Source organism: Ranitomeya variabilis, chromosome 2 (genome assembly GCF_051348905.1).
Source record: "Ranitomeya variabilis isolate aRanVar5 chromosome 2, aRanVar5.hap1, whole genome shotgun sequence".
NCBI classification, from domain to species: Eukaryota; Metazoa; Chordata; class Amphibia; order Anura; family Dendrobatidae; genus Ranitomeya; species Ranitomeya variabilis.
The window spans coordinates 523932773-523957341 of NC_135233.1; the positions used below are offsets into that span (position 1 = coordinate 523932773).

The window sequence follows — 24569 nt, forward strand, 5'->3', positions numbered from 1 at the left end:
ACACAGCAGCTCCAGAACGACGCAGGAGCGATCCTGTGACGTAGCGGTGACGCACTTATCGTTCTCACAGGTCGTTAGCTCCATGTTTAACATTGCTGGCATCGTTGCTTTTGCTGTCAAACACGACGATACACGCCGATCTGACGACCAAATAAAGTTCTGGACTTCTAGCTCCGACCAGCGATATCACAGCAGGATCCAGATCGCTGCTGCGTGTCAAACACAACGATATCGCTATCCAGGACGCTGCAACGTCACGGATCGTTGTCGTTCTCGTTGTAAAGTCGTTTCGTGTGAAGGTACCTTAAGACCTACGAAGACCATCTGAAGCACCTGGCTGAGGTGTTCGAAGCCCTGTCCAACTTTGGCTTAAAGGTGAAACCGTCCAAATGTCATCTGCTGAAACCCAAAGTGCAGTACCTGGGCCATGTGGTGAGTGCTGAAGGAGTGGCCCCAGACCCCGACAAGGTCACGATGATCCAAGACTGGCCGAAGCCCAGCAACCTCCACGAAGTCCGGCAGTTCCTCGGACTGGTAGGCTACTACCGAAGGTTCATCAAGGACTTCACCAAGAAAGCCGCACCCTTGCAAGACCTGTTGGTGGGCCAATCAAAGAAGGCCAAGGGGAAGAACGCCCCATTTGACTGGAACGAGGGGCTGGAAGGGTCCTTCACGTGTTTGAAGTCGGCACTGACGGGAGAAGAGGTACTGGCCTATCCTGAATACGACCAACCGTTTGTGCTGTACACGGATGCCAGCAATGTGGGATTGGGGGCCGTGCTGTCCCAGGTCCAGAAAGGCAAGGAGAGGGTGATCGCTTACGCCAGCAGGAAGCTTCGTCCCACAGAAAGGAACCCTGACAACTATAGTTCCTTTAAACTGGAGTTCCTTGCCATCGTCTGGGCAGTGACAGAGAGGTTCAAACACTACCTGGCCTCTGCGAAATTCACCATCTTCACAGATAACAATCCGCTAACGCATCTGGATACAGCCAAGCTCGGGGCCTTGGAGCAGCGGTGGATGGCCCGGCTGTCCAACTACAACTTCACCATCAAGTACCGGGCAGGACACAAGAATGTGAATGCCGATGCCCTGTCTCGGATGCCCAATTTGCCAGAAGCAGAGGAAGACCCGGAGGCACTTGAAGAGGTGGAGCTGCCCGCATTCCATCGCCCTAAAGCCACTCAGAATTCCCATCATGTGAGGAACAGGCATAAGAACCAACCGGGTGCTATGCTGAACCCCCTGCCCCATCACGGGTGGGCGGAAACCCAGGATGGTGACCCCGCGGTCCGTCGGGTGAAAGAGCTCTTGACGCAGGCAGGGTTACGTCCCGGCCCAGATGACCCACAGGAAACCCAACAGCTGTGGAAGGGGAGAAGCAAACTGTTTATCCATGATGGCAAGCTGTGCAGGAGAAGCATCGACCCACGTACTCATGAATTGGTGTGGCAGATAGTGGTGCCAAGGCGAGATGCGCCCATGGTTCTGGGAGCCTACCACGATGGAGCCGGACACTTCGGATGGAGGAAGCTAGAGAGGCTGCTCCGAGGGAGGTTCTATTGGATTGGCATGAAGAGAGCCATTGAGAAGTGGTGTCGGGAGTGCGGTCCATGTAGCCTACGCCGGAAGGACCGTGACAGCCAACGGGCTCCCCTGTGGCCTATCATCACCAAACGGCCGCTCGAACTGGTCGCGCTGGATCATGTGAAGCTGACACCTAGCCGGTCAGGCTATATCTACGCTCTTACCATCGTAGATCACTACTCCAGATTTTTGGTGGTTGTACCTGTCAAGGATCTAACGGCCAGGACTGCCGCCAAGGCCTTCCAGCAGTACTTTTGTAGGCCCCATGGCTACCCGGAGAAGGTACTGACCGATCAAGGACCAGCCTTCGAAGCAGAAGTGTTCCAAGAGTTCTGCCAACTGTACGGGTGTAAGAAGATCAGAACTACACCGTACCATCCTCAAACCAATGAGATGTGTGAAAAGATGAACCAAGTGGTGATTGACTTATTGAAAACCTTGCCCGTAGAGGAACGGAACCTGTGGCCGACAAAGTTGCCTGACTTGGTGGATATATACAATCACATCCCAGTAAATTCTACCAACTGCACTCCAGCGTACCTGATGCGAGGAAGGTCTAGCCAGTTACCCGTTGATCTGGACATGGGGGTCCTAGTCCCCGAAGATACCTCACTGGATGCAGATTGGGATGTAGAAAGACAGCAAAGGTACCGCAAGGTACAGGAGTGCATAGAGAGGAGTCTCGCCCAGACTAGGCAAAAACAGGAAAGGGACTACAACCAGCACGTGCCTGCGATTCCCCTGTCACCTGGTGAGCAAGTACTCAAACGAAAGAGGAGATTACACAAGCTCGATGACCAATGAGAAGCGGAACCGTATACCATCCTGCCATCTGATTTCGACAACACGAAGGTCTGTCTCATCAGCAAGGACGGAGGGGAGACCTCAACGGCGATATCCAGGGATCACCTTAAGGTCTGCCCTGATAAGTTGAGAGAGAGGGAAACGGCTCCAGGAATCTCCCCACCTGAAGAAAAGGAGAAGATGATCCACACTGTCCTCGGTGACTTTCTCCAGTCCTGGACTCAGATAAATCAGGCCATCGTGGTACCTGTTCTAATGTTCCAAAAGCCGGATCCACCAGAAACCATGGTGGTACCAGATCATCCGGCCCCGCAGCCTCAGCCAGCTAAGCAGATCCGATCTGAAGATGCCATGCCAACCGTTGAACCGGCAAGTCCTCCCTCTGCTATCGGCGAATCTGTCGTACCCACTGTTGGTAGCAGCAGCCCTGAGAGCTCTAGCCTGCCAGTGCTACCCAGACTCACTAGAAGTGTAGCTAGAAGGCAGTGCACTACACCAGCAGTAGCAAGCATAGTGGGCCCTGTTAGGCCAGTATCAACACCTGCGCTGCGAAGGTCTACACGCAGCACTCAGAATCAAACTCCCCTCCACTACGAAACGTGGAGGTATTAATGAGGGCTGCTATTTAGTTGAAAATGTTTGTGTGCATATTTTCTGTTACAGGTTTTAAAAATGGACAACGGAGTAATGGACAGTGAATTGCTCCAAAAACTTCTAAAAGGGGACCCCTTTGTTTACTCGGGGTCCCCGCTGTTTTAACCACTGAACTGAGAGTCATAAACTGTGCATGACCTAACTTTCGCAACGTTCAAGAAGTCCTCACCTCCCATAAGGGGAAACACTGTTATGTTTAATTGTTTATAATATTTCAAATTGTTGTGCGTTTCCTGTTAACATGTATAGTTGTTCTTGTTTTCCCAGTCCAGGAGTACTGGATTTAACCGGGGGGGAGTGCAGCGCCCAAGAGTCCTGGTCGTTGCAGTAATGTCGCTCTGCCGCTAAGGGGAGTGATGTTACGTCTGACTGCACTAAAGGAGTTCACCTGATCAGGTAACACTCACACTACACTTCACACTCCGGCCACCAGGGGGAGTGGTTCTATCTAGTAGGCCACTCCTCACACTCTGGTAAAACTGGGGGTTGGACAGGAAGACAGAGAGAAGTAGCTGGGAAGAGCTAGTGAGAGGACCTGTCAGGGATGGGATCCTGGCAGACTCCTAAGAATAGCACAAACCAGTGAGCAACGGGGATACAGCAAAGAAGTGATAGAACCAGAAGGAGTCGTGCTGTAAGATCGAGGCAACATCCTTCTGAGGGGCAACAGTCGGTGGCCGGAACGCCGAGCAAGTAAGAGACTACAAGCATTACTTCAAACCACGGCAGGACAGCCAATTATAGGTTGGCTGTCTCACTAAAACACCTAAGCAGACAACGGAGGCAGCTGTGGGAGAGGGGCGACTCTAGAGTCCCGGAAGAACTCCAGGCCTACCCCGTCATACGGGTGCGTCCTGCCATATCATCTGGGGGACGGAGAGAACGAGCATCAGAGACAGACAGAAGCAGTTGTGAGGACTATCCCGGGGTGCTCAGCGGGGAAGGACTACAACACACAGGCGCTAGAAGGTAGACGCTGATTCCCACCTGTGAAGGGGACTCCTGATGTGCCTTCGGACCGGCCGGTCTCAGACAGCCCGGTTAACAGTGCCCTGGTTTGGACACCTGAAGCCTTCAGTAAAGAGGTAAAGAGACTGCAACCTGGTGTCCTCGTTATTTACTGCACCGCACCACCACCATCATCCACACCTTTTATTGGGCGCCCCTCAGCAGGGTCACGGACCGGGTCTAGCCACCGTGACAACCCCAGAGCAGAGACTCAGAGGCCCGGTATCGGGTACCCCTCGGCCCTGCGGCAGTGGGGGCGCTACATTGGCGCTATATAAAAATAAAGATTATTATTATTCGTATTGCCAGACATTCTCCTCCAAGGTTTCTCTTTATTGGTTACTCCATACAAAAGATAAAAAGTGCAGACAACGTTTCAGCCAAATATAGTAAGAGACATGGAGAACATTTTTTACACCTCTTACTATATTTGACTTTAAAAAGGCCCTATGTGGCTGAAACGTTGTCTGCACTTTTATATGCACATTTCTTTCTATATTTGGCTTCAAAAAGGCCCCATGTGGCTGAAACATTGCTTATACTTTTTTACTTTTTTATTTTTAGTATGGAGGAGACCATCTAGAGACGGGAACTTTCTTTAGTTTAGGGGTGTGGAGGGAGTTATTTAACACATGCTGATTGTAGTGCCCCTTGGTAGACTATGGGCTGACCTGGCATTGCAGCTCATCCACATGCAAGTCAATGGTGCTGATCTGCCATATTACACACAGTGCACGGACAACAATAATGTCATTTTGTGAATGAATTAGCCATGTTTTTTTAACGACATACAACTTTTTACAGGACATATACTTGCAGACGCCTTTCTAGATGATTCTGAATTTGGTGACACAGCCCGCTCCGCGGAGTGTTGTGGAGATTGGGCATTCTGCTGTTAGTGTGGTGATGAGCCCCAGCATCACTTCTGGGGGGAGTGCAGTGGGGACGCCATGCTGGATTGTAGGTTATAACTGTGGATGAGACCAGCAGCTTTTTCTTTGCCCGTGGAAACTTATTTTGTGCATTACAGATCTTTGCCTTGTTTTATGGTGTTGCAGAAGAATGTATTATGCCATGGCTCCCACCTTCTCTGATACTTTCTAGGAATACTTGGTTTTGTTAGGGCAGGACTTATGTCTCAGGACCTAGTCTTCACATAAATACATGAGGATATTCTAGGACTGTGTGTTGCTCTTGGCTGCAGCCGTCTGCGCACTCATCATGTGCCCAGTGTGGTTCCTGCCTCCTGACTGCCTGCTCTCAGAATAGTGCCAGGCTCACACAGGGCTCTCTCCTGGCACCTCGGCTTGTCTGCTCTTCTCTGGCTTCTCCTTCTCTCCCAGGGCATGCTTTTCCATCTGCAGCCTTTTTTTTTCTTAATTTATTTATTTCATTTTTTTTTACCACAGCAGGGACATGTGAGTCCTACTTCAATGTACCACTCGGCATTTCTTTCTCATTTTTAAAAGGTCCTTTAATGAGCCTCAGGTGCATGCTGTGACTCCTGAGAGTCCCTCGCTTTGCCATTTCCCTCTCGTGGACTTGTCATTTGCTTTCTGCTGTTTGCCTTTTTAGTTGTATTTTGCTCTTTATTCATTTTTATGCACTGGATTTTTTTTCATTGGGCTATACATTATAATAATAGTAAATTATAATTTCATTTATATAGCACCAACAGATTCCGCAGCACTTTACATTTTAGAGGGGACTTGTACAGACAGTAGACATTACAGCATAACAATAAACACAGATCAACACAGATACCTAGAGGAGTGAGGGCCCTGCTCGCAAGCTTACAAACTATGAGGAAAAGGGGACATTATATTTTTTTTCAGTATTGCACAAATCAAATGTTGTCTTTTGTGCAACATATTCATTAAAAAAAAAAAAAAAAACAAACAAGAAAGTCTTTACCAACTTGGCCTTAACATTTTTTGGGGGAAAGTTTATAAGGGGGGTGGTGTGAAGTTAATTTCGACATGAGACCTTTGCAGCCTTAACTTAAGGCCACATTTTAAAATATATTGTAAGTTCATCCAGAAGCCAGCTAGGTAATTCATTTCCAACATTGTTGCTGTCATTTAAAGGTATTGTATCATCAGCGACAACCCCTTTAATATGGAAGCACTCATCTCCTTAGATTACTGGAAAACAATAGGTTTTGCCTGTGGGATCAGCTAGAGGGTGAGCAGTGTTACATAGAGGCTATTCAGATCAGTGACTGTCCGTGTAATACATGCTTGTTAGCAGTTTTTGGACTTGCTCATGGCACACTTCTTGGACGTCCATGTGCCCTAAAAACTCATGTAGACAGCAACGATTTGCTTCAGGGCCGGCGTCAGCACCTGGCGCACCTGGGCAAGTGCCGTGGCCCTGAGCAGGCAGGGGGCCCCACTCGCCGTCCGGGACACTGGCACGCTATAGTGCACCCCCCGCCTGCTCCGGGCCCCGGCACTTGCGATACTTACCTCTCCCGATTCCAGCGCTGCAGCGTCTTCCATCCTCTGACTGTGACGTTCAGGTCAGAGGGCGCGATGACGTCACCAGTGCGCGCCCTCTGCCTGAGCAGTCGTAGCACAGAGAGCAGGTAGGCGCCGACGGTGAGGAGTCCAGAGCAGAGCAGCGTCAAGCAACGAGAGGTGAGTATTTCATTTTCTTAAATATTTGGAGCAATATATGGGGACCATCAGAAGGGGCCCATATATGGAGCATAATATGGGATTAATTCTATATGGAGCATCTTATGGGGCCAATAATATATGGAGCATCTTATGGGGCCAATTCTATAGGGAGTATTATATGGGGCCAATTTAATATGGAGCATCTTATGTGGCCAATTCAATATGGAGCAGTTTATGGGGCCAATAATATTATATATTATGGGACTAATTCTATATGGAGCATCTTATGGGACTAATTCTATATGGAGCATTTTATATGGCCAATTATATATGGAGCATTATATGGGGCCCATTATACATGGAGCATCTTATGGGGCCAATTATTTTTGGAGCATTATATGGGCCCATTCTGTATGGAGCATCATATAGGGCCCATTCTGTGTGGAGCAATATATGGGACTCAGTATACTGTATGGGGTCAATCATATACTGTATGGAGCATTATATGAGGCCCATTATATATGGAGCAATAGATGGGGCCCATCATATACTGTATGGAGAATTATATGTGGCTCACTATACTGTATGGAGTATTATATGGGGTCAATTCCGTATGGAGCAATATATGCGGCTAATTCTGTATTGAGCACTCTGTGGTGCCCATTGTACTGTATGGAGCATTATATGGGGCTTATTATTCTGTTTGGAGCAATATATGGGGCTCATTATTCTGTATAGAGGACTATGCGGTGCCAATTTTACTGTATGGAGCACTATATGGGGCCATTATACTGTATGGGGCAATATATGGGGCTCACTATTCTGTTTGGAGCAATATATGGGGCTCATTATTCTGTATAGAGGACTATGTGGTGCCAGTTATACTGTATGGAGCACTATATGGGGCCATTATACTGTATGGGGCAATATATGGGGCTCATTATTCTGTTTGGAGCTATATATGGGGCTCATTATTCATTTGGAGCAATATATGGGGCTCATTATTCTGTATAGAGGACTATACTGTCCGGTTTCTGAGCTAATGTAGAAAGTACAATAGATATCACTCATGTAATGTAAGAAGTAAGTGAAATCTTTGGCATTGTACTATACCTTTATTTATCTGCCGTATCGGTGCATTATGAATTGTGGTATATGTTAAAGGGGCTGACTGGGACTCTTTCGCCCAGGGCCCATGAAAACCTGGAGCCGGCCCTGATTTGCTTCCTGGCTATTAAACTGACTCCATTAGTTGTCCATCTGACTCCTAAATTCTATGGTAATTTGTGCACCCCTGTTAGTACAAGCCACTGGATATTACATTCCAAAAAGCCACCCATAAATATAACATTGATCATACACATTACATATCTGTAGACTGGTCAAAGTCAAGGTAGCAATGAAATTTTGCAGTGTCTGTTTTTGCTCCCTCCCCTGGGAGACTTGCATTGAATAGTGAGCATTGCATCATCATTCTGATTGCCAGCAACAGCATAAGTACAATTGGCAGAGGGGTCCGAACAAAAATCCCCCAAGTCTGCCTACAGATGCTGCCTGCATAAGCACACCCAAGGCTAGGTGCACACTTTGCCTAGCTTTTCCCAATGTTTTTTATAACAGTGCCATAAGTGACCATTCACCATACACCATAGGCCATAAGTGTTCTTTTCAACTTCCGTCTGACTTGTATTCATAGCTTTTGCTTTTTTGTATAGGAAAGCTCAGCAGACTGCACTTTCCTATACAGAGGACCACTGCCCAGGAATGTATAGCATGCGGTATGTTTTTCTCCAGTGGGTCCCTTATGTAGAGAGATGCCTCGGCATCCATCCTGACTGTGGCCAACATCAGGTGCACACTTTCTGAATGTATGCACCTGACACTGGGAACAGACGCAGTGTGGACCAAGTCTATAAATGACATGGAGTAGGGAAGCTAAAGTACAAATCTGTACGCCTCGCCCAAAAGGCCTCAAATACCAGTACAGTTATGGCCGACTGACAGAGTGGAGCCTAAACTAGAACATTTTCTGCAGCCTCTAAAGGGGGCTGTTTCTGAAATGTGATTGACACCCTTTATCTTCTGCTGTTGAGTCAAAAGCTAGATTGGTGCCATGAGATGGACAAGAATGGGGAAAACAACTTAGCTTTCGTCATACCATGGCTTTGACAGGTTTTAGCTGCAGTAAGATGTTTAGTAAAAATAAATCCATAGATGAGGACCTCCTCAAGAAGCTCATCAGTAATTGTAACGTGATGCTAGAACTACATTCCCGAGGCTGCACCTGGCTGATCTGATGTTCTCCACCACCCGTTCCTTCCTAGTTCTCCAGGTTGTGTTCCACATCTCCTTGCTATCATCTTCCCCAGTGTTTTGTCCATTACAACGTAATTATCATTTTTCTTCTACTTTTTTTTCTAGTTGCTTTTGCTCATCTATCGAAAATATAATACTAGTTCACAAACCAGTACCCACCAAGATCTTAAAATCAGTTGATACTTTATCATCATAATCATTTATCATAATAAAGTATTTCCGGATTTTACGATTTTGGTGTGCACAGATGTGAATTTCATGGTATCCACTATCCAAGATGCCACGTCCTTTCTGTCTTTACTTTTCTATCACTAGTTCCTTTACATCCATGGATCAATATTTGATTTATTTAGTGTGTAGAACCAGTAGTTGGTACAATGCACAATGTTCACCCTTTCTCCCATGAGATGCATTTCTACAGGCTACTATCATGGCAGGTAATGGTTGAGAGAACTGGTGGACATTGACAGAAGAGGCCCCTGTGCAAGAACAATATATGGACCCTTTGCAGTCCAATTACTCATCATAATGCACAGTTCCACCAGCTTTGGAGGTGGAAGTGGTCTCCTTGCCTCCATGAGGCCCTGTACAGCTACACAGTTTGCACCAATGATGTGTTTGCAACTGGTTGTGAGGGTTAGAGGTAAGTGCAATGGTTCCTAAATGCTCCATCCTGTGATCTATATGCGTGGCCTGTCAGACCTGTATGTTAGAGCAGGACAATCACTGTGGTGTACATTTCATGTGTGGCCACAGTGAATGTCATTTTGCTCCATTCATGCACATTACAAACATCACAATAATACAGTCATAGTCCCAATTTAGCCAAGTTTAGGTGAAGGTCACATGGAGCAAATTATGTGGACCCTTGTAAGAAAAACATGACTAAGATCTATATTAATGCAAAAGTGAATACTTTATTATCATGGAGTGCATTAAAACAGGTCTGGATACACATGATGAGAGCATTATACTGCCTCTGTACAAATCTTTGGTTAGACTGCACATGGAGTGCTGTGTACAGTTTTAGGCACTGGTGCTCAGGAAGGATATAATGGAACTAGAGCGAGTACAAAGAAGGGCAACAAAATTAATAAAGGAAATGGGGAACTACAATACCCATAGAGATTAATAAAATTAGGATTATTTAGTCTAGAAAAAAGACGACTGAGGGGCGATCTAATAACCATGTATAAGCATAGAAGGGGACAATACAAATATCTCGCTGAGGATCTGTTTATACCAAGGAAGGTGACTGTCACAAGGGGGCATTCTCTGCATCTGGAGGAGAGAAGGTTTTTTCACCAACATAGAAGAGGAAAGAATCCCCTGTTAGGGCAGTGAGAATCTGGAATTCCTTGCCTGAGGAGGTGGTGATGGCGAACTCAGTCGAGGGGTTCAAGAGAGGCCTGGATGTCTTCCTGGAGCAGAACAATATTGTATCTTACAGTTATTAGGTTCTTTAGAAGGAAGAAGATCTGGAGATTTATTCTGACACAATATAGGCTGAACTGGATGGATAATTGTCTTTTTTTCGGACTTGCTAACTATGTTACTGATACTCTACATAAACACAAGTAACAGGTAGTCACTGACAACAGAACACCGCCCTAACAAAGAATAAAAAAAATATATACACAGCAAATTCAAGTGCAAGGTAACAAACAAAGTGGAGGTGAGATCAGATGCCCGGCCTGCCCGATGTGCATTTCACACAGCGTGCTTCATCAGGGGTAAGGAGTTGTTCTGAATTGGTTTACTGTTAATGGCATACCATTGACCGGACACATCCATGAGTGTAGATAACTGGATTACAAAAATGTAGACATGGTCATGTGATTGCTAGTGAAGTATGGGGGCAATTTCTATATATTTGTGCCCTTCAAAAGTTAACGGGATGAGAGGAACTTTTATTGCGGAACAAAAAGTTTATTCGTGGACATCCCCATAATGGCCAAATGTGATTTGTTGATAAGGATTTGTTGGGATCAGTGTTAAAACAGATCTCTTCTACCAGTAATGGCCGAGATGAGAAAGGAAACTGTGATCATGGTAATCTTTTTTTTTTTGTTCTTTTTTCCCCTCTTACTGGATGCTGTAGTCTGTTTTTTTCAGGGGTGAGGGGATAGGAGATTTTTCTGGTATTGGGTATGGATCACCTTTGATGGGTATAAAAATGATGCCATGTTTAATAATCAGGACTTAAATTGACAGCAGTTCTATTGAGCGTGAAAGCTTATCACATCAACAGTATTGGTGCATGATCCCCATACTTTAGCCGACGGTAAGGAGAGGAATGTACAAGCTGAGCGATGCCTGGAGATGACCTTCTGCTTAGACAAAAAGGTGAAAAGTTTGAGCTTATTACATACATGAGTCTGAGCTGACAGGTGTGTGACTACCCTTGTCTGCAATGTGATGTGAAGGACAGAAGCTGATCAGTATCGCACTTCTCACTGTGGCTGCTGGTATCACATAGCCAAGAAATGTGTTAGATGCCCTGCAGTAATAGGGGTGAGGATGCTGCCTCCCAATCACCCAGAGGTGACAATTTCAGCTAATCTATTGCCCCAAGCAAGAATATATTAAGGTCTTGTGTACACCTTGTGTTCTGACTATTAGGGAGCGCTGCATACTTCTCTGGGTGATAAGGAGATGAGCATGCAACAAGTCAGAATGCTAAGTCACAACTCACTTCTCCAACTTCCCTTCTAATTAAGCGTGAGAAATATTTCCGAGGGCGAGTGCAGGGGTGAAAGGGCCAGATATGTTAGTAGAATGATAGAAATTAGATCATTTCAATTCACTGTTTTGCTTAAGGAAGTTTGACCTATGAATACATGAGATGTCTAACTTGTGACTATAATACAAGACACAAGTTTTGTTGTTTATCAATTAAAGACTAAACATCTCATTGTCCATGAAATGGTAATGAACTTAGTTCAACCAATGTAGATGCAGCTATAAAAAGCTACTACCTGACCCCAGTGTGTGTGTGGATAAAATGCAGAAAGTAGACGGAGACATTGGGGACCGTGTATTGTAAATGGTAACGATCACTGTAAGGTGCAGCCACACATTTCAGCGCTGTGTGAGCAACGTGAAATTATTATATCACCAGCAGTCTTGTTAAAGGGAACCTGTCACCCCCAAAATGGAAGTTGAGCTAAGCCCACCACCATCAGGGGCTTATCTACAGCATTCTGGAATGCTGGAAAGGTCAGAGAGACCCGGCGCCTGCGCACTGCAGTACTTTGCTCTGCCCTCAACAGGACAGACAAAGTACGCCTGCATCGGAGCCGCAGCGTGAAGACCAGAAGAGGACGTCATCCTACGAAGATAGGAGGCCCCGGATAGCGACGCCCATCGGACCAGACCGCAGAGGGAACGACCCTGGGTGAGTATAATTTAACCTCTTTTTCTCATCTTTCAGGATACATCAGGGGCTTAGCTCAACTTCCATTTTGGAGGTGACAGGTTCCCTTTAATGGCATTCTTTGGGAATTTTAGAGAGGAATAGTTTTTGCTGTTTTTTTTCTTATTTCCGCAACTCCCGTGAGTATTTTTTATATCCACCATACGGTTCCAGAGATATGGGCCTGTTTATTTAGTGCTGATTTTTCTGGTCTTGACAAGGGGGCGTGTCTCATAGAGTAATAATGCAGAGCAGCCTAAAGACACGCCTCAGAGGATCCGCAAGCCACGCCCACTCACAAAGACCATAGTTAGCCCTGAATAAAAAGGCCCATATCTCTGGTGCTGTATGGCATGTTTTTACAAAAAACTAAAAACAGAATACTCTGGGGAGGAACAGATATAAAATAACCAGCCATTTTTGACCTGGTGACTTAAGATCCATGGTTATTAGGCTCTTTCCAGCCTAAAAATACAGGCTGCCCCAGAAGTGGTGCTTCACTTTCATTTTTTCCCAATTGCTGTGGCCAGCGGAGTAGTGAAATGTGAATTTGATGTCAGCTGTAAATTGTCAAAAATCACAGCTGGCATCAAGGCAAGTGTTGGTAATGGAGAGGTGTCTATCAGACACCCCATTACTAACCCAGTTATAAAAAAAACACACACACAAAAATACTTTACTTAAACAAATAGTCCCCGACACTTTCCATGGTTCTCCAATTTATTTTAAAAACAAAATCCGACTCAGGTCTGACGTAGTCCACAAATGGGAACCTGAAAAACGTAAAAAGAGAGGAATCAAAACAAGACTCTGTCATTCATTAACCATTTTATTATAAAGAAAAGTTCCCACACAGGTCTGACATAGTCCAGCGCGCCCCGCGATGTTCCCCGAATCCAGCTCATGCTGTGCTCAGCGAGACCCGCAACTGTGAACAGCAGTAACGTTACTGACATCATTGCTCTTCACAGTCACTGGGTACTGATGTCGCCACTTATCAGTCTCGCCGTCTAACACTGCTCAGCGAGACCCAGCAACTGTGAACAGCAGTAACATTACTGACATCATTGCTCTTCACAGTCACTGGGTACTGATGTCGCCACTTATCAGTCTCGCCGTCTAACACTGCTCAGCGAGACCCAGCAACTGTGAACAGCAGTAACATTACTGACATCATTGCTCTTCACAGTCACTGGGTACTGATGTCGCCACTTATCAGTCTCGCCGTCTAACACTGCTCAGCGAGACCCAGCAACTGTGAACAGCAGTAACGTTACTGACATCATTGCTCTTCACAGTCGCTGGGTACTGATGTCGCCACTTATCAGTCTCGCCGTCTAACACTGCTCAGCGAGACCCAGCAACTGTGAACAGCAGTAACGTTACTGACATCATTGCTCTTCACAGTCACTGGGTACTGATGTCGCCACTTATCAGTCTCGCCGTCTAACACTGCTCAGCGAGACCCAGCAACTGTGAATAGCAGTAACGTTACTGACATCATTGCTCTTCACAGTCACCAAGTACTGATGTCGCCACTTATCAGTCTCGCCGTCTAACACTGCTCAGCGAGACCCAGCAACTGTGAATAGCAGTAACGTTACTGACATCATTGCTCTTCACAGTCGCTGGGTACTGATGTCGCCACTTATCAGTCTCGTCGGCTCACACTGCTCAGCGAGACCCAGCAACTGTGAACAGCAGTAACGTTACTGACATCATTGCTCTTCACAGTCGCTGGGTACTGATGTCGCCACTTATCAGTCTCGCCGTCTAACACTGCTCAGCGAGACCCAGCAACTGTGAACAGCAGTAACGTTACTGACATCATTGCTCTTCACAGTCGCTGGGTACTGATGTCACCACTTATCAGTCTCGCCGTCTAACACTGCTCAGCGAGACCCAGCAACTGTGAACAGCAGTAACATTACTGACATCATTGCTCTTCACAGTCACCAGGTACTGATGTCGCCGCTTATCGGTCTCGCCGGCTCACACTGCTCAGCGAGACCCGGCAACTGTGAACAGCAGTAATGTTATTGACATCATTGCTCTTCACAGTCACCGGGTACTGATGTCTCCGCTTATCAGTCTCGCCGGCTCACACTGCTTAGCGAGACCCGGCGACTGTGAACAGCAGTAATGTTACTTGGATAGTCTGAGTACAACATGAGCTGGATTTGGGGAACATCGTGGGAAACGCTGGACTACGGCGGACCTGCGTGGGAACTTTTTTTTTTTTATAATAGGTGAGTGAGGGACAATGTCTTATTTTTATTTCTGTTTTTCAGGTTTTCATTTGGACTATGTTGTATTCTCTGGACTACGTCAGGCCTGCGTGGGATTTTTTTACTTTAAAATAAATTAGTGAACCAGGGAATATGTGGGGGAGAGTTTATTTAAATACATTTTCCTGAGTGTTTTTCTATTATTAGTGGGTTAGTAATGGTGGTGTCTGATAGGCACCTCTCCGTTACTAACACCAGGGCTTGATGCGCACTGTGTTTTTTAACAATTCACAGCTGACATCAAAATTAGGCCCCGTTACCCTGATTGCCACCACACAAGGGCAGTCAGGAAGAGCTAAATCGAACTGCATCTAATGTGATGTGCCACTTCTGGAGCTGGTATTTTTAGGCTGGGAAGGGTCCAATATCCATGGACATTCCCAGCTTCATAACATCAGCCCGCAGCTGTCTGCTTTACCTTTGCTTGTTATCAAAAATGGGGAGCCTACACAATTGTATTTAATTTATTTATTAGGTTAATCCATGTACAGTAAGCTACAGACGCAAGGCACTTATTTTCTATGGATCTCTATGTTTGCATAAATTTAACACCTGATCATCTGTACTTAATATTCTGCTTTCTATTCTGGTAGATGCCACATGGATGGTGCACATAGATGGCACACACTTACACAGGAATGGCACACAGATATGCAACACTGATGACACTAGTACTGGATTTTCTAGTACCGGTAATATCTAGTGGTGTGAAGGTGGCCTTATATACTATTTGGAGAATGGGATCAAAATCTCATATCAGTAACCTAAAATGTCCAGTTTGTAACCGATCCCTCATCTGAATCCTGTTGTGTTAATAAATTGTAGTAAAAATTATGATTTGTGGCTGATAAACTGTTTATTTCTTTACCAGCAGAAAGGACAAAAGAATATCCTGCGAATTGGAGTCCAGTCTCTGGCATCGGTGCTGTGGGGAGATGATATCTGCAGTCAGGAGCGTCCTCACAATCCCCACAGCCTGACCCGTTTTTTGTACGCCCTCCGAGGCCTCTTACGGTCATCGCTGTCAGTGTGTGTGATTACAGTGCCCACACATCTTATCCAGGTGAGACCACAAGCTATCTTAGTGCAAAGCACCTAAAATACAGCCTTGGTTTTTACACTATATGTTTTTTATTTCTAGAATGGTTTCCTTAAAAACACATAGGCCCCAATTCATCATTTGTGGTTTCTTTTTTTATCTTGTGATATTAGTTGCCATTTTTTTTTGTGATAAATTCAACAAAATTGTGCACTCAGTTCGTGAATTTGGCTCAAAGTCAAAAATGGGTTTTCTTCCAGTCTTGAATTGTTTTTTACCAAAAATTCACACACAAAAGTCACAAAAGTTAGGCCAAATTTTTGGTATATTCAAAAATACACCGGGGGGGCTGAATTGAAATTGCAACAAATTATGTAGATTTTTAAAAAGTCTCATTTGATAAGGTGAAAACATCTGAAATTGCTAGATAGAAGCAACTGGGCTATAAAGTTTACACCTTAAGTGTCACTGATTCTGCTCATTGCTCCTTTACAGGAGTTGTCTCAGGACTAATTTTACATTACTTTATATTGTATTACTGTATATTTGCTTTTATCTATGTATTCACTATCACGTGGCTCTTGCTCCCCAGAGGTGAGTCTATTCACATGTTGTACATTCCCTTAATCTTACTTTCCCCCCAATGTACTTCATGTCATAAAAACAACAAGAATAGGATTGCTGAAGGTTATTTTAAAAAAATCCTGAAATTTAGAAATACAGTGGTGTGAAAAGAAGGCAGTCCCAGGCATCTCCTTTTAGCAATTCTCTTAGTTCCTTGAGGAGCTTACACATGAGATTTGGGGTTTTGAGTATTGTCCCTTTAGCGTTATCTAAACGGTGTGTGTAGGTCTGCATGCGCCATCACGTGTCTGACATACTAAGATGTTGTATTCCGTTTGATGGGATGGAAATCGGGTTTATTTGTCTCTGATTTGAGATGTATAATATTGTGAGAGAGGCTGAAAGTGCTTCTCTTTCCATCCTCTCCTGTGCAGTGGGAGGAGAGCTTTAGCCCTGACCTGGATAGCCCTTCTGTCTGAGAGTGCTTTTCTGAGCTCGGGCTGTCAGTGTTGATGGAGTGTGTGCTAACAGTGATATCCGTGTCCGCACCAGTCTCTGGATGTCTGATACATCGAAGCGCTGCTTTATCGTCTTATTCTGCAAAGCTTGGCTCTATTAATTGTGAATATAAATCACTGTTGTTGTTGTTCTTACCATTGCATGCGCAATTTCTTTTTTAAACTTCTTTACTAAAGCACCACTCCAGCTTTTTTTTTTTTATTGCAGTGCTGGAGTGGTGCCACTAATCTAAGTTCACTGCCCCTAGTCTGGTACTTATCAGGCGTCATCTTCTTCTGTTATCGGCACCGTTTCGGTCGGTCTCCAGTAACTTGTGACCTGCCGGATCGCTCCAGTGTCTGCTGGGCGATGTAGAAGTCACCACTCAGTGTAAGTCTATGAGATCCAGAACAAGGCTACAACGAGGCTCTGACAGACTTACACTGAGAGCTTGTGACCCTTACCTCTGACGTCCGGTCAGTCAGAAGCTGCAGTGACAAGATGGTGGATCGTGACTAAAGCGGTGCCAGGAAGAGCTGAAGACAGCAGCTGGTGAGTATATTACTTGGAGTAGGAAATTTAGATAAGTAGCACCACTCCTGCGCTGAAATAAAATGAAAAACACTGGAGTGGTGCTTTGTTGTTGAAATAGTGAATCTTTCCTCATATCTCGAGAATACAAAATCTGCACAGAGCTCGTAAGAGACATGGAAGACTAGGCTAATGGTCTGAGGGGAGGAGGACAGACGGAATCAGCTTTAGTGGTTAGATTATCCACTAATAAATTACCCTCATGGTATCAATACAATATAGCTGTGAGGCTCCTATCTAAATAAAGATAAAATATAACCTTTATTGTAACCATTAAAATTGGATCTGGACCATCCACATTAGTGACACAAATAACCAAAACATAAAGTGTGCATGCTTAACAGTTCTCAATATAAAAAAAATAATGGTTTGGTCTCACCAAATCTCGTTGTCCCATATCGAATCCGTCATGAACAGGAGCAAAATATGTACCTATTTGTATTTGATAATGGGGGGAAGGAGGATGTCTATTCTTCCCTGTCGTGCCCCTGTGTTGCTGACAAGGACAGTCCCCAGGTATATGCTACTACAGGGTACCCACCACCACTCAGAAAGATGTATGTATTCCCTACGTGTTTCTTCCCCAATGAGGGGGATTCATCAGGGGAATCTAATAATAAATATCCAAAAGTGGGAGTTCAATAGACAACTTTTCAATATGAAAACTATAGAAGCGGGAGACCTGCAGTGGCAGTTATCTCCCTATCTAGGCGTGACCGTTTGCATCACTGGCCCTATTGTAAATATGGCATATGACTATAGAGGTACATAAAAAAATGTTGCACGTGAAGTAAAATAAAACACGGGTGCACTCACATGACTGTGTTTCCTATCTGTACAGTAATGCGAAAAACTAAATACACCCTCTGATTTTTATGGTATTACGTGACCGGATATAATAGAAAAACATTTAACATTTAATCTTTAGAAGGTCTTAAAGGTTTTTTTCAGGACTTTTATTATTTTTTGTTATGGGCTTATTAACTAACAGGCAGGTTGTCATGTTATACCTGCCTGATCTGCCCAGCGCTGATCTCTGCTGGTTCAGAGCTGTCACAGACTACTCTTGCCAGGTATTCTCCTGCTCTTGCTGAGGTCATGTTGACAGAGCACGACCTTCTCTTCCACTCTGTCAATGGGGGTGTTTTTGACAATGTCATTCGGATTGTCAGCCTGGTCCCTGCTACCTAGCTGTAGGGAGCCAGTTGTCTATCATCAAAATGTCTGCTGTGACGCCCTTTTGACAGCACAGACTTGAAGGGAAGGTACTGCTCTGTTGAGAAGAGATGAAGTGATGCAGGGGAATTGCCTTAGTCCAGCATAGATCATCCCTGTGCAGCCTGTTTTCAGCTTTGTAACCAAGATAATTTTTACAATTCTGACCACTGTCACTTTATGAGGTAATAACTCTGGAACGCTTCAACAGATCCCACTGATTCTGACATTGCTTTCTCATGATATACTGTACTTCATGATAGTGGTAAAATTTGTTTGATATGACTTAAGTTTATTTGTGACAATATCGGAAATTTGGCGAAAATTTTGAATATTTTGCAATTTTCAAACTTTTAATTTTATTATCTTAAGTCAGAGAGTCGTGTCACACACAAAGTAGTTAATAAAAAAACATTTCCCACATGTCTACTTTACATCAGCACAATTTTTTGCAACATCATTTTTTGTTAGGAAGTGTTAAAAGTTGACCAGCGATTTCTCAATTTCCCAACAAAATTTGCAAAATACTTTTTTTTTTTTTTCCTTAGGTACCACATCACATTTGAAATGACATTGAGGGGTCTATATGATAGAAACTACCCCAAAGTGACACCATTCTAAAAACTGCACCCCTCAAGATGCTCAAATCCACATTCATGAAGTTTATTAACCCTTTGGGTGCTTCACAGGAATTAATGTAATGTGGAAGGAAAAATTTTACATTTAACTTTTTTTGCAAAAATGTTTCTTTAGCGTCAACATTTTTTATTTACACTAGGGTAATAGGAAAAAATAGACCCCCAAAATTTATGGTGCAATTTCTCCTGAGCATGCCTTTGCTCCATAAGTGGGAGAAAACCGCTGTTTGTGCACATGGCAAAGCTTGGAAGGGAAGTAGCGCCATTTGATTTCTTGAATGAAAAATTTACTTGGATATTTAGCGGACAATATCTGCCTAACTAGTAGAATCTGCTCACAAGTGACACCATCTAGACCAGGGGTGTCAAACTGCATTCCTCGAGGGCCTCAAACCATGCGTGTTTTCAAGATTTCCTTCTCATTGCACAAGGTGCTGGAATCATTCTGTGCAGGTGATTAAATGATCACCTGTGCAATACAAGGAAATCCTGAAAACATGACCTGTTTGCAGCCCTTGAGGAATGCAGTTTGACACCCCTGATCTAGACCCCTTAGGGAACTTATCTAGATGTGTATTGAGCACCTTGAATCACCAGGTGTTTCACTGAAGTTTATAAAGTTGAGCCATAAAAATAAAAAAAAACAGTAAGTATGAATTGACTTTTTGGAACACAGATTTTGATGGAATGTTCTTCGGGTGTCATGTCCCGTTCAGAGAGCCCCTGATGTGCCTAAACAGTGGAAACTAGAGCCCTCAAGGAGTTTATCTGGATGTGTGGTGACCACCTGTAACCTCCCCAGTGCTTCACAGAAGTTTATAACGTTGAGCCATAAAAATAAAAAAAAAATCACCTTTTCCTTACAAAAATGGTATATAGTATAAGGTATATAGTGGGATGTCAGTATACTTAATTCTTCTCAATATTAAGTGATACCATTAATATAACATAATAATTATAATTACCGTAATATGTTAATATTAACTTTGAACAGAATTAATCTCAGCCTATTGGTTCGGCCTCCACATCAGTCACGGTCTCTCATGTGGCCCCTCAGGAACATTAATTGTCCACTCCTGTTTTGGGATTGGTCACTGTTGTGTTAGGACATGATTTTGCTGCACTTATTAGTATGAGGCTACGTTTTCATGATGAGTTTTTTGTGCTGCATATTTTTGAAAAAATGCAAATAACCTATTTTACTTAATGGGTGCAGAAAATCTGCAACATCAAAAACTCACCAAAAGCCCATACAGGTGGCCACCTTCTGCTATTGTTAGTACAGCCTTCCACACACACTCTTCCAGGATTTCAGGAGTAGGAGAACCTGCTCTAAAACACCTTTAACATACTTATTAATGAGGTTATCCATTTTGTTATTATTTTTGCAATGATTTTCGCAGAAAAACCGGAGTAACCCTTTGCGGATCTCCTGCCACTCCTGTTCTGACGTGTCTAGGTCCCCTGCCAGTCTCTACTTACCACTGTGGTGATGACAATCCAACACAGGGGCATGTGATCAGCTGCAGCCAATCACTGGCTGAGGTTATTTCCTGAGTTATCAGGAAGTAGAGAAAAGTGAGGACCCGGAATGGAGGTGGTGGAGGACCTCTTTTTTATGTCATTCAGTTCTTGTTTCATAATGGACCAACCTATCAGGTATGTTTTCATGTTGTGTTTCATTATTTTACATTGTGGGAATATGTGTGATGCTAGTCTATCATCGATCATTGATATTCCTTTGTTATTTAGCGAAGTCATATTGGAATGATACGACATAGTTTAGGTGTCACTCCCAATCACTTCTCTAATGGAGTGGATTTCTACACTCTACATGGAGAAAAAGCCGGTGGTAAATTTTTAACAACCTTCGGAAGCTCAGTGCTAGTGAGCAAAATGCCATTAAGAAGCCGGAGAAGCGATGGGCTCTGTATCCCCTGCATTACTGTGTTCCCAGAGCCCTGCTGTGTGCTTGTTCTGCTTTCCTAGAAGCCTGTTAAAGAACCTCTGAGAGCATGTGTAGAGCCCTGGATGTTAATAGATAATTGGGGAAGATGGCAGGATGGGAGAACAGGCGAACATGTGGTCTCGGGCTCCAGCGCTCCACTCCACAGACCTTTATGCTGGAATAACAGCAGATGCTCACTTTGTTTAACCCCTTGGTTCCTAGAAGGGGCCAAAATCACGTTGCTTTGCACATCTTGCTTGTCCCTTGTTTTGCCTACGGGCTTAGACAACCTACTTTCAGGATCGGGCTGCTAAATATACAGTGCACACGTACACAGCTGCTGTCTCCAGCCACATGCACATATATATACGAGAATGTATTATATGGGTACGTTTTCTGCAGTTTATAGAAATGCATCTTCTGAATAAAAACACAAATGTATGTGCTGTAAATATGAAAGCAGGAAATTCCTGCGGGGAGAAGTCTGTGCCCATACATAGAATTTAGGAGAATCTTTCACATTTGCAAGTATGAAATATAAATATGTGAAGGCCAGATCCTAGTTTGTCCCTGTGTCTAGGTATTAGATAGGGATAAATAGAACATTTAGTGAATTAATGCTGCCGTTCACTCGGAGTGATAAAGCTCTGTAGATTTGGTGCTTATGAACCCTGAACCAGTTGAAGATACACGCTCAGAATTGGGGCGCGTGCACACAACAGCTTTTTAGAAGCAGGCCATAACACTGAATTTTTACAGAGTAAGATCCTTCAGTAAAACACTAGCATCTTTTTTCCTGAAGCGTCTTTTTTATGTTTTTTTCATAATTTCTTTAGAGCTTTTTTCAATACTTTTTGCTGTTGATGGTTTTTTTTGTGTTTTCTTACTGTTTAGGAGTAGTGATGAGTGAACGTGTTTGGATAACGTGTTATCTGAGTATCTTGGACATGCTCGGATAATATGTTTTAGTCCCTGCGGCTGCTTGTTTTCGCCTGTCTAACAACCGCAGGGTCTGAAGCCGATTACTCGATACCGCCCAAGATACTTGGATAGCACGCGAGCACGTTTGCACATCACTATTTAGGAGGTGTCTTTTTTACTGCCGATTTCTGGTCATCTCCATTGATTAATGAAAAAACTGTTAGAAGTTTTTGTAGTAAAAACAATGCCAAATTGCAAAAAAAAAGACGCTCGGTCATCTTCTTCTTGGTATCTTTTTAGCCTTCCATTAACTTGAATTGTAAAGTGCGGATTTAGAAACATGAAGCTATTAAAAGACTCTCAAGATTGAAGATATGAAGAGCAAGTCTTTTTTACATAGAAATGTATATGTTCATTATATGTTCATTGTTTTGAGCAAATTTAGACTCACCTGAAAAAATTGTTGCGTGCACATTCCTTTGGGTGGACAGTACTTGTAACCGTAAAAAAGCAAAAGTCACCCAGTTTGGCTATCATTATAGCGCCCAAAGGTGTTGACCTCCTGAGTTTCCCGGGCTGTTTAATGGCAACTGGTAAATGTATTGCTGCATAAATCTAAAATTGAATTAAAAAATTGGACTCCGCATTTCAACACCCCACGATTGGTAGGTGTGTGAGTGGTGGTGTTATCAGTATTCTGCACATGTCCTCTCCTTTTATCATGGGGGCTTGTTGCATCCTGCAGTGCATTAGCACTGATATAACATCGGACATCACACCGATGTGTAAATGTAACTTTAGGGTGTATTCATTGTAGAATTCAAATATTTTACAAAAAGGTATTTTGCCATCATTTATAGATAGCAGCTCACTGCCATTATTTGCATTTGCCTATTGGGCTATATACACTGGGGGATGTCCGCTTTTTTCAACTATCCTTATGCACTCTAATCTTTCTGTATGAAATTGTTTGCACTATGTATTTAATACTTTTGTAGATGAAATAAACGTTATTACTTTTTTACCTATTTACTCCTGTGTTCTCCTTTTCCTAAAATATTTTACAAAAGCCTAGTTGACATTCATTACTTTTCGAGGAAAGGCAATATGGACATCAATATCGGAAAGAGGGTCTCTCCGGGTAGAGTAGTACTGGTGTGCTCTACCAAGGAATAGCAGATCCTGTCGTTAGATGATTGTTTAACTATTTGAAATTGAGGGTTAAGAATGAATTGATTAACAAAGGTAGAATGTGATGGCCATAGCTACCCACATTACCAATGAACAGCTTGGATTTTTGGAGAATAGCTCCCATAGTGAAGATCCACTCACTTTATCTCTTTATATTTTGTCTTTTATTTCTATGACACAATAAGAGTCTAAGAGCATGCTCAACAGCCTGTCACTTCTGAGTGGCAGCAGCCGGCTGAGAAGTCAGACTTGACATTAAACTTCTAATAACCTATAGCCTTTGCCAGCACTGATATGTTGTAAAATCCAGCTGGAATGAGTGCTTGTGAACAGTGTGAAATACACTTTTGAAGGTGTTGTAACACAGAGGTCATGTTTTGTTCTCTGGGCAATATTTTTCATTATAGCCATGTTAGATTTTTAGATTTTGATTACTAGTCATTACTTTTATGTTATTAACCATTTATGCAACCCATTTCCAATTGGGAATTATCTAGTTGAGATTGTATGTGAAACTGCAAGCTCCAGTATACTGTTCACACCTTTTGGCTATCATGACTTCTAGTTAGGCCGCTGGTTAAGTGAGTTTTCAAGAAACTTAGGTGAAAGACTATTATGCATGAAAATCTTGAATATCAAAAGATTCCTTCACTAGTTATATCACAGTACTCTTGTTACATATTCCCCTGCCCTGCTAGACACTAGTCCAAGTTTTCAGGATGAACATTGGAGCAATTTATAATACGCAGATGTGAGCGAACCATAGGGCTACGTGTAGTGTTGAGCGAGCGGATAAGGTGTTATCTGAGTATCTTGCAGTGCTCTGCTAATATGCTCGAGTCCCTGCGGAGGCACGTTATGCGGCGGTAGACAGACGCAACACATACAAGGATTGCCGAGCAAGCAGGCAATCTTTCGAGCATATTAGCAGAGCACTACAAGATACTCGCTCAACACTAGCTACGTTCCCACAATGAGAATTTGGTGAGGATGTTGATGCAGATTTTTGCAGCATTTCTACACCTTTAGGTTACTTGTGTTTTTTAATTGCATTTATGACTGCTGTTTTTAGATGTATTTTTATTGCGTTTTTGATGCTGTTTTAGTCTTTTTTAGTGTGTCATGTTTTAAATCATGCTGCTTTCTTTTTGATACTTCCTGGTATTTCACAAAAATGTATCCATACAGTCATGTGCTAATTACAGGCATTTTTAGTGCATTTTCCCAGCCACTTTGCTGGAACTGTTAGATGCTGCGTTTTATTACTCAGT

The 24569-nt window shown here is 43.6% G+C and overlaps 1 protein-coding gene across 2 annotated transcripts in view; it reads left to right on the forward strand.

The window, feature by feature from the left end:
* Positions 1–24569, forward strand: part of ELP4 (elongator acetyltransferase complex subunit 4) — a 552864-nt gene that overhangs the window by 237913 nt on the left and 290382 nt on the right. The window contains exon 7 of one of the 2 annotated variants that reach the window (XM_077288061.1): positions 15565–15756. In XM_077288061.1, coding sequence (XP_077144176.1) covers positions 15565–15756 — 192 coding nt within the window. The remainder of the gene's footprint in view (positions 1–15564; positions 15757–24569) is intronic. The other variant, XM_077288062.1, reaches the window with a different exon arrangement.